General features: G+C 36.3%; 1 protein-coding gene across 1 annotated transcript; it reads left to right on the top strand.

Annotated features, from left to right (window-relative positions):
* Positions 1-1581: 1581 nt before the first annotated feature.
* Positions 1582-6244, top strand: atp5if1b (ATP synthase inhibitory factor subunit 1b). The gene is made up of 3 exons (XM_062040462.1): positions 1582-1755; positions 5610-5722; positions 5814-6244. Exons 1-3 carry the CDS (start codon positions 1597-1599, stop codon positions 5953-5955), a joined length of 414 nt encoding a protein of 137 aa, XP_061896446.1. The 5' UTR covers positions 1582-1596; the 3' UTR covers positions 5956-6244.
* The last annotated feature ends 4663 nt before the right edge of the window (positions 6245-10907 follow it).

Genomic DNA, 10907 nt, shown 5'->3' with positions numbered 1-10907 from the left:
TCTGGCCATCTTGAGCGTTTAATTGACCCCACAAATGTGATGCTCCAGAAACTCAATCTGCTCAAAAGAAGGTCAGTTTTGTAGCTTCTGTAACGAGCTAAACTGTTTTCAGATGTGTGAACATGATTGCACAAGGGTTTTCTAATCATCAATTAGCCCTCTGGGCCAATGAGCAAACACATTGTACCATTAGAACACTGGAGTGATAGTTGCTGGAAGTGGGCCTCTATACACCTATGTAGATATTGCACCAAAAACCAGACATTTGTAGCTAGAATAGTCATTTACCACATTAGCAATGTATAGATTGTATTTCTTTAAAGTTAAGACTAGTTTAAAGTTATCTTCATTGAAAAGTACAGTGCTTTTCCTTCAAAAATAAGGACATTTCAATGTGACCCCAAACTTTTGAACGGTAGTGTATATATATATATATATATATATATATATATATATATATATATATATATATATATATATATATATAACAAAGTGCAAAGTCATAGGCTCACACAAATTCAGTAAATTTAAATTTGGAACACAGCATCATCGTTTTCACAGCTTTTTGGTTGTTAGAGGTAGAGTATAGGGATGTCCGATAATGGCTTTTTTTTTTTTTTTTACCGATTTCCGATATTGTCCAACTCTTAAATACCGATATATACAGTCGTGGAATTAACACATTATTATGCCTAATTTGGACAACCAGGTATGGTGAAGATAAGGTCATTTTAAATAAAAAATAAGATAAATAAATTAAAAACATTTTCTTGAATAAAAAAGAAAGTAAAACAATATAAAAACAGTTGCATAGAAACTGGTAATTAATGAAAATGAGTAAAATTAACTGTTAAAGGTTACTACTATTAGTGGAACAGCAGCACGCACAATCATGTGTGCTTACGGACTGTATCCCTTGCAGACTGTATTGATCTATATTGATATATAATGTAGGAACCAGAATATTAATAACAGAAGGAAACAACCCTTTTGTGTGAATGAGTGTAAATGGCAGGGGGTGACATTTTTTGGGTTGGTGCACTAATTTTAAGTGTATGTTCTGTTTTTTATGTTGATTTAATTTAAAAAAAACAAAAAAACGATACCGATAATAAAAAACGATACCGACAATTTCCGATATTACATTTTTAAAGCATTTATCGGCCGGCCGATATTATCGGACATCTCTAGTAGAGAGTGTTTTAACGTGGAGTTCTAATTCTTTTTTAAAAGGCACAATAAAAACAGGTCGGGTAATGACAAACTTCCATTTATGAATATAAAACGTAGCCAATAGTCATATAAATAAAACATAATTTTCTCAAAATGTTATCAATTTGTCATAAAAACGTCAGGTCAAAGTGCAGGTGAACGTGCTGCGTCTGCTTGTACGTATGAGACGTTCCATTAGCCAATAGTGGGCGGGGGTGTTTTTCTACTATTAACCACATACGTATAAAATATTGTTTTCTTAAATAGTTTCGTCATCCGGTAGTTTAAAAGATGAATTTGAAATTCAAAGTGACTTTTGTGGCATTTTGTGTACAAGCACGTAATCAATGGCTGCTTCCGCGCACCCCTGCTGTTTGGCCAACAATGGCGTCGTCCTCTGCTTGTGTTATTTTTGAGGACAAGGGCAAAGGCGCAGCTGCTGTCGTCATTGTTGTGTTGCACTCTTCAGCTAGCATGGCGAGGTTTTTGAGGCCTAACATCCGCGGTTTGCTCAATTTACAGCAGAGAATGGCGTCCGATCAGGTAAGTACAAAATATTAGCATTAAAACGTTGATTTTCTGGCGTTGTTGTGCTGTGTTTAATCAACATTTTGTCTAGCCGTGTATGACAGCTCGATTATAAACATGTGCCCTTTTCATTAAAGTAGTAACTAAAGGGACATGTGCATTGTTAACTAATAATTGCCTACAAACACGAGGTAAAATGAGGATAAAAGTTGATAAATTGTTACCAATGTCCTTGTGACTTGACTCTATGCCTATGTAGGTACAATACAGGCCAAAAGTTTGGACACACCTTCTCCTCATTCAAATTGTTTTCTTTATTTTCATGACTATTTACATTGTAGATTGTCACTGAAGGCATCAGAACTATGAATGAACACATGTGGAGTTATGTACTTCACCAAAAAAGGTGAAATAACTGAAAACATGTTTTTTTATTTTAGTTCCTTCAAAATAGCCACCCTTTGTTCTGATTACTGCTTCGCACACTCTTGGCATTCTCTTGATGAGCTTCAAGCACACCTGTGAAGTGAAAACTAGGGATGTCCGATAATATCGGAAGTCCGATATTATCGGCCGATAAATGCTTTAAAATGTAATATCGGAAATTATCGGTATCGGTTTCAAAAAGTAAAATGTATGAGATGTACAGAGCGCCAATAAACCTTAAAGCCACTGCCTTTGCGTGCCGGCCCAGTCACATTTCACACACACAAGTGGATGCCATGCATACTTGGTCAACAGCCATACAGGTCACACTGAGGGTGGCCGTATAAACAACTTTAACACTGCTACAAATATGCGACACACTGTGAACCCACACCAAACAAGAATGACAAACACATTTCGAGAGAACATCCGCACCGTAACACAACATAAAAACAACAGAACAAATACCCAGAACCCCTTGCAGCACTAACTCTCCCGGGACGTTGCAATATACACCCCCCAACCCCGCCCACCTCAACCTCCTCATGCTCTCTCAGGGAGAGCGTGTCCCAAATTCCAAGCTGCTGTTTTGAGGCATGTTAAAAAAAAGAATGCACTTTGTGACTTCAATAATAAATATGGCAGTGCCATTTTGGCATTTTTTTCCATAACTTGAGTTGATTTATTTTGGGAAATCACAACAAAATTAGGCATGATAATGTGTTAATTCCACGACTGTATATATCGGTATCGGTTGATATCGGAATCGGTAATCAAGAGTTGGACAATATCGGATATCGGCAAAAAAGCCATTATCGGACATCTCTAGTGAAAACCATTTCAGGCGACTACCTCTTGAAGCTCATCGAGAGAATGCCAAGAGTGTGCAAAAAAGTCATCAGAGTAAAGGGTGGCTGTTATAAAGAAACTATAATATAAAACGTGTTTTCAGTTATTTCACCTTTTTGTGTTAAGTTCATAAACTCTGCATGTGTTCATTCATAGTTGTGATGCCTTCAGTGACAATCTGCAATGTAAATAGTCATAAAAAAAAAAGAAAACGCATTGAATGAGAAGGTGTGTCCAAACTTTTGGTCTATACTCTATGTGTGTATTGATGAAAATGATGAATACTATCATATTAGGACCTTTATTTAACCAGATAAGAAAACCCATTGAGATCAAGATCTCTTTCACAAGGGTGACCTGGCCAAGAGGTCAACAGCACATGTCACAGAGCAGTTTCAAAATAAATACATTAAGACATACATTTTAAAATACATAAGAGAACTGTAAAACAACAGAGATTTTACATCTTTAAAAACACAGGCACTGTGCAAACGTCTCTCGCTGTTTGTCCCTCAGGACAGAACGGAAGGCTCCAAATGGAAGTAGTTCTGTAAGTTTCAGTTTCGTCTGCAATTCATTCCATGCTATAGGGGCAGCAATGCCAAAAGCTCTTTTGCCAAATTCAGTCCGTACATATAAAGTTAAAGTACCAATGATTGTCACACACACACACACACTAGGTGTGGCAAAATTATTCTCTGCATTTGACCCATCACCCTTGATCACCCCCTGGGAGGTGAGGGGAGCAGTGAGCTGCAGCGGTGGCCGCGCCCGTGAATCATTTTTGGTGATTTAACCCCCAATTCCAACCCTTGATGCTGAGTGCCAAGCAGGGAGGTAATGGGTCCCATTTTATAGTCTTTGGTATGACTTGGCCGGGGTTTGAACTCACAACCTACCGATCTCAGGGCGGACACTCTAACCCAGGGGTCACCAACCTTTTTGAAAGCAAGAGCTACTTCTTGGGTAGTGATTAATGCGAAGGGCTACCAGTTTGATACACACTTAAATAAATTGCCAGAAATAGCCAATTTGCTCAATTTACCTTTAACTCTATGTTATTATTAATAATTAATGATATTTACACTTGATTGAACGGTTTAAAAGAGGAGAAAACACGAAAAAAATGACAATTAAATTTTGAAACATAGTTTATCTTCAATTTCGACTCTTTAAAATTCAAAATTCAACCGAAAAAAACAAGAGAAAAACTAGCTAATTCGAATCTTTTTGAAAAAATGTAAAAAATAATTTATGGAACATCATTAGTAATTTTTCCTGATTAAGATTAATTTTACAATTTTGATGACATGTTTTAAATAGGTTAAAATCCAATCTACACTTTGTTAGAATATATAACAAATTGGACCAAGCTATATTTCTAACAAAGACAAATCATTATTTCTTCTAGATTTTCCAGAACAAAAATTTTAAAAGAAATTCAAAAGACTTTGAAATAAGATTTAAATTTGATTCTACAGATTTTCTAGATTTGCCAGAATATTTTTTTTGAATTTTAATCATAATAAGTTTAAAGAAATATTTCACAAATATTCTTCGTCGAAAAAACAGAAGCTAAAATGAAGAATTAAATTAAAATGTATTTATTATTCTTTACAATAAAAACAATTAATTTACTTGAACATTGATTTAAATTGTCAGGAAAGAAGAGGAAGGAATTTAAAAGGTAAAAAGGTATATGTGTTTAAAAATCCTAAAATCATTTTTAAGGTTGTATTTTTTCTCTAAAATTGTCTTTCTGAAAGTTATAAGAAGCAAAGTAAAACAATTAATGAATTTATTTAAACAAGTGAAGACCAAGTGTTTAAAATATTTTCTTGGATTTTCAAATTCTATTTGAGTTTTGTCTCTCTTAGAATTAAAAATGTCGAGCAAAGCGAGACCAGCTTGCTAGTAAATAAATAAAATTTAAAAAATAGAGGCAGCTCAATGGTAAGTGCTGCTATTTGAGCTATTTTTTAGAACAGGCCAGCGGGCTACTCATCTGGTCCTTACGGGCTACCTGGTGCCCGCGGGCACTGCGTTGGTGACCCCTGCTCTAACCACTAGCATCATAAATATGGTAAAATCTTTTCAACTCTAAAAAGGACTTTCTTGATATTTTTAAATTCCTCTTCTTTTTTTTTTTTTTTTTAAATCTCACTGGGATCCCTGATAAATGTATAATTTATATTATGATAGGAATTCCAATGAATGTTTTACTCACCGTAGATTATTCACAGGGGAGTTTTGTTGAGTGTAAACTTGGCAAAATTTGTCATAGCTTTGTGGCGCGAATACTTGTCCAATCCGAAAATGTGGATATTCTGAATAAACTAGGATATGTGTTGTACGTCCTCAGTTTCAGTGCATAGTGGGGACGACAACAACACAAACGCAATTGGACTCCGAAAATAGTGCGGTCCTGGCGCAACTCATGATAGCACGATCCAGCGTGACACTCTGAGTGACCACTGTGGAGAAGCAGCCAGCATCAAATACACACATACCTACTCAATGGCTTCCCCTTTAAACTCCTCCCATTGTTAATTCTCATTCAATATTTTCCCATGGGTTGGCCCCTCTCATTGTAGCTTGGTGAGCTGGGCAAAGGTGCAGGAAAAGGCGGAGGAGCAGGTGGGTCCATTCGAGAGGCAGGTGGAGCCATGGGAAAGAAGCAGGCTGCGGAGGAGGAGATGTACTTCAGGTACGTGTTTTTGTTTGGTTTTTGCACCTTTGGTCCTTTGCAAGTGTCTTCTCCCACATCACCTGTATGTTTACCATACCTGCACAACCAGGCGCAAGGAGAAGGAGCAGCTGGATGCACTCAAGCAACACCACCAGGAGGAAATCGACCACCACAAAAAGGAGATTGAACGCCTGCAGCGAGAGATTGACCGCCATAAGGGAAAGATCAGGAAGCTGAAGCATGACGACTAAGAGAAACCTTCAAACAAATCAAAACCAGTTTCTGCCAGACTACTTTAATCACCGCTTGCGTCCAAGGAATTATATTGCTCCGTTTTTAAAACACACATTTTCTTCTGCAGTAATGTTGCATAAACAACCAGGCAGGATTGTGTTGGATTGTTGCTTGAATGCCAAAATGCAATTAAAAACGGTCACAAAAATATTGTTGTTTCCATGGAACAGTGTGACATGATGTATGAACTGTTGTATGTTTATACAGCACAAATTGTGTTATAAATAAATACAGTGATAATGCAAAGCAGAGTGTCGGTCTTGCATTGTATTTGATTGTTATTGTTAGAGATTATATATATATATATTTATATAAGTATCGACCCAGTTCAGGAATCACGCCCAGAGAGAATGAAACGGATTGTCTAATTTTGTTTTTAATGCTCATAATTTATCATTTAATTATGATTACAGTTTTCATTATTTTAAGTATATAAAAAAAGAACGGATTCATAAATGAATTATTTTGCAATTGTGTTTAATGCTCCTAATTTACCATTTAAGTTACGATTTTAAAATGTTTAAAAATATGAATGTATTGTAATCCCAGGAATGTAGGCTCACACGACTTCTTCGTTTGTCTTGTATTTATTGCACAAGATGTAAGTCAGTGGTTCTCAAACTTTTTTTGTCATCCCCCACTTTGGACAAGGGGGAGTTTTCAAGCCCCACCTGCCCCCATCGCCCCAACAGAACGCTAATGCCAAGCTTAACATTTTCAAATTTATTGAACATCAAGTAACATCAAGTTGTATACATTTAAACTCAATAACATAAAATAACATCAAGTTCAATAATAAATAAAATACTTTGCAGCTGTGGTATAACTTACATCAAGTTCAATATCAAATAAAATAACTTGCATCAAGTTCAATAATAAAATAACACAAAAGTGTTATAACTTGCATCAAGTTTAATAATAAATCAAAAAAAGTGTTATAACTTGCATCAAGTTCAATAATAAATCAAAAAAAGTGTTATAACTTGCATCAAGTTCAATAATAAATCAAATAAAAGTGTTATAACTTGCATCAAGTTCAATAATAAATCAAATAACTTGCATCAAGTTCAATAATAAATAAAACAAAAGTGTTATAACTTGCATCAAGTTCAATAATAAATCAAATAACTTGCATCAAGTTCAATAATAAATAAAACAAAAGTGTTATAACTTGCATCAAGTTCAATAATAAATCAAAAAAAGTGTTATAACTTGCATCAAGTTCAATAATAAATCAAATAACTTGCATCAAGTTCAATAATAAATAAAAATAAAAGTGCCACTTTGCAATCTTTGCAAAAAAAAAAAAGGAGGAGCTATATGCATTTGGCAAGACAGGGCAAGTGAACATGAGTTTTACAGTACTCCAGCATTAGTGGCTGCAATGAGCCTGTTTTGCACTGCACAGCTTTTCAAATCGGGGTTGCAGGCTTGACACTGCCACTGTTAAAACCTCATTGAGTTCGGGGCTGAGCTGCCTTGACGCGAGTGCTTCCCGGTGAATGACACAGTGTGTCCAATGCGCATTTGGCGCAACCCTCTTTATTAGAGCATGCAGCCCGTTTCTTGACTTTGCCATGGTCTGTGCGCCATCAGAGAAAAAGCCCACACAGTTTTCCCATTTAAGGTTGTGTTCTTTGAGGAAACTGCCCATTATCTCGAACAGCTCATCAGCAGTGGCTCTATTTTTTATGTATTTGCAAAACAGCAAATCCTCGCACAGTGACTCGCCATTCACAAAGCTTCCGCTTAGCCCCGCCCCCATTAGTTACTGTTGCTATGTCTGTCAAACTTTCGCTCCTACCTAGAAATGTAAAGCCTACAGGAATAATAAGTAATCCGTAATATCATCAAAGGGTTCAGAGACTCTGGAGAAATCACTGCACGTAAGCAGCTAAGCCCGTGACCTTCGATCCCTCAGGCTGTACTGCGTCAACAAGCCACATCAGTGTGTAAATGATATCACCACATGGGCTCAGGAACACTTCAGAAACCCACTGTCAGTAACTACAGTTGGTCGCTACATCTTTAAGTGCAAGTTAAAACTCTCCTATGCAAGGCGAAAACCGTTTATCAACAACACCCAGAAAGGCCGTCGGCTTCGCTGGGCCTGAGCTCATCCAGGATGGACTGATACAAAGTGGAAAAGTGTTCTGTGGTCTGACGAGTCCACATTTCAAATTGTTTTAGGAAACTGTGGACGTCGTGTCCTCCGGACCAAAGAGGAAAAGAACCATCCGGATTGTTATAGGCGCAAAGTTTAAAAGCCAGCATCTGTGATAGTATGGGGGTGTATTAGTGCCCAAGACATGGGTAACTTACACATCTGTGAAGGCGCCATTAATGCTGAAAGGTACATACAGGTTTTGGAGCAACATATGTTGCCATCCAAGCAACGTTACCATGGACGCCCCTGCTTATTTCAGCAAGACAATGCCAAGCCACGTGTTACATCAACGTGGCTTCATAGTAAAAGAGTGCGGGTACTAGACTGGCCTGCCTGTAGTCCAGACCTGTCTCCCATTGAAAATGTGTGGCGCATTATGAAGCCTAAAATACCACAACGGAGACCCCCGGACTGTTGAACAACTTAAGCTGTACATCAAGCAAGAATGGGAAAGAATTCCACCTGAGAAGCTTAAAAAATGTGTCTCCTCAGTTCCCAAACGTTTACTGAGTGTTGTTAAAAGGAAAGGCCATGTAACACAGTGGTGAACATGCCCTTTCCCAACTACTTTGGCACATGTTGCAGCCATGAAATTGTAAGTTAATTATTATTTGCAAAAAAAAAAAAAAAGTTTATGAGTTTGAACATCAAATATCTTGTCTTTGTAGTATATTCAATTGAATATGGGTTAGAAAGGATTTGCAAATCATTGTATTCCGTTTATATTTACATCTAACACAATTTCCCAACTCATATGGAAACGGGGTTTGTACATATACATATATATTTAGATATACATATATATATACATACGTTGGACTTTCACAATATTATGTCAGACCCACTCGACATCCATTGCTTTCGGTCTCCTAGAGGGGGGGGGGGGGGGGGGTTACCCACATATGCGGTCCTCTCCAAGGTTTCTCATAGTCATTCACATCGACGTCCCACTGGGGTGAGTTTTCCTTGCCCTAATGTGGGCTCTGTACCGAGGATGTCGTTGTGGCTTGTGCGGCCCTTTGAGACACTTGTGATTTAGGGCTATATAAATAAACATTGATTGATTGATTGATTGACATACACATATATACTGTACATATATACACATATACATATATATATACATATACATACATATACATATTCATATATATATATATACACACATACACATATATATTAGGGGTGTGGGAAAAAATCGATTCGAATTCGAATCGCGATTCTCACGTTGTGCGATTCAGAATCGAGTCTCATTTTTTAAAAATCGATTAATTTTTTTTTTTTTTTTTTAATTAATCAATCCAACAAAACAATACACAGCAATACCATAACAATGCAATCCAATTCCAAAACCAAACCCGACCCAGCAACACTCAAAACTGCAATAAATAGAGCAATTGAGAGGAGACACAAACACGACACAGAACAAACCAAAAGTAGTGAAACAAAAATGAATATTATCAACAACAGTATCAATATTAGTTACAATTTCAACATAGCAGTGATTAAAAATCCCTCATTGACATTATCATTAGACATTTATAAAAATAAAAATAAAAGAACAATAGTGTCACAGTGGCTTACACTTGCATCGCATCTCATAAGCTTGACAACACACTGTGTCCAATATTTTCACAAATATAAAATAAGTCATATTTTTGGTTCATTTAATAGTTAAAACAAATTTACATTATTGCAATCAGTTGATAAAACATTGTCCTTTACAATTATAAAAGCTTTTTACAAAAATCTACTACTCTGCTTGCATGTCAGCAGACTGGGGTAGATCCTGTTGAAATCCTATGTATTGAATGAATAGAGAATTGTTTTGTATCGGGAAAAAATCGTTTTTGAATCGAGAATCGTGTTGAATTGAAAAAAAAAAAAATCGATTTTGAGTCGAATCGCGACCCCAAGAATCGATATTGAATCGAATCGTGGGACACCCACAGATTCACAGCCCTAATATATATATACACATATATATACACACATATATACAGTATATATACCTCACTTCTCTTGACTTTTAGGGTATTTAGAGAAGAAAAGATTGGAAGCACATCATGATTTTACATCTGAGGGGTCCACAAATAAAAACATTATTTATTTAGTGAACAAAGTTGGACTTAATCGTGCATTGCTAAGTAACTTATTTGATTGACATAACGAGTGCCGTGCTGCTGTGATCATGACGCTAATGACAAAAAAGCATAAGTCGGTTTGCAGTTGATTTCCTGCTACAAATATGAGTAATCTACAATCCATGTCTGCAGTTTTTCTTTATGTTAAGTTCATATTTTGTCTCATTATTTAGCTGTATATGCCCCTGTTGTTTAGCAATGTTTGCTAGCGATATCAAGATTCAGTAAATGCTGTTGAGCCTACGAGAGATTTATTCATCTACTTTATTCATACTATTAAGGATATTTTCTTGATGCTAACAAATCATCCGTGTTGAATAAAGCACTTGGCTTTCCTGCACAACAACAACTAAGCTTTTAGTTTCTGTTGTGAAAATCGACAACAAAAACGCGGTGGATTGGACCAACAATCACATTATTTATTCCTAGGACTTAACATGACGTTAGTTTATTTGCACAACCAGGTCTTGGTAGTTATATTTAGGCATAGCAACCACAAAACAAACAAATAGATCTATTGTCATTTCTTTATATTTAGTTCTGCTATCAAGGACTGCTAATATAGTAGAGAATAATCTCGATAGCATTCCACAAGATG

This window comes from Entelurus aequoreus, linkage group LG03 (genome assembly GCF_033978785.1).
Source record: "Entelurus aequoreus isolate RoL-2023_Sb linkage group LG03, RoL_Eaeq_v1.1, whole genome shotgun sequence".
NCBI classification, from domain to species: Eukaryota; Metazoa; Chordata; class Actinopteri; order Syngnathiformes; family Syngnathidae; genus Entelurus; species Entelurus aequoreus.
The sequence above is the reverse complement of the archived record's forward strand: the minus strand, read 5'-3'. Positions and strand labels throughout refer to the sequence as shown.

Excerpts from the sequence above, each read along its gene's own strand:
- atp5if1b (XM_062040462.1), top strand. The coding sequence starts at position 1,597 with ATGGCGTCGTCCTCTGCTTGTGTTATTTTTGAGGACAAGGGCAAAGGC. Across the intron at positions 1,756-5,609 it reads AGAGAATGGCGTCCGATCAG|CTTGGTGAGCTGGGCAAAGG; the intron begins GTAAGTACAAAA and ends CTCTCATTGTAG. Across the intron at positions 5,723-5,813 it reads GAGGAGGAGATGTACTTCAG|GCGCAAGGAGAAGGAGCAGC; the intron begins GTACGTGTTTTT and ends CTGCACAACCAG.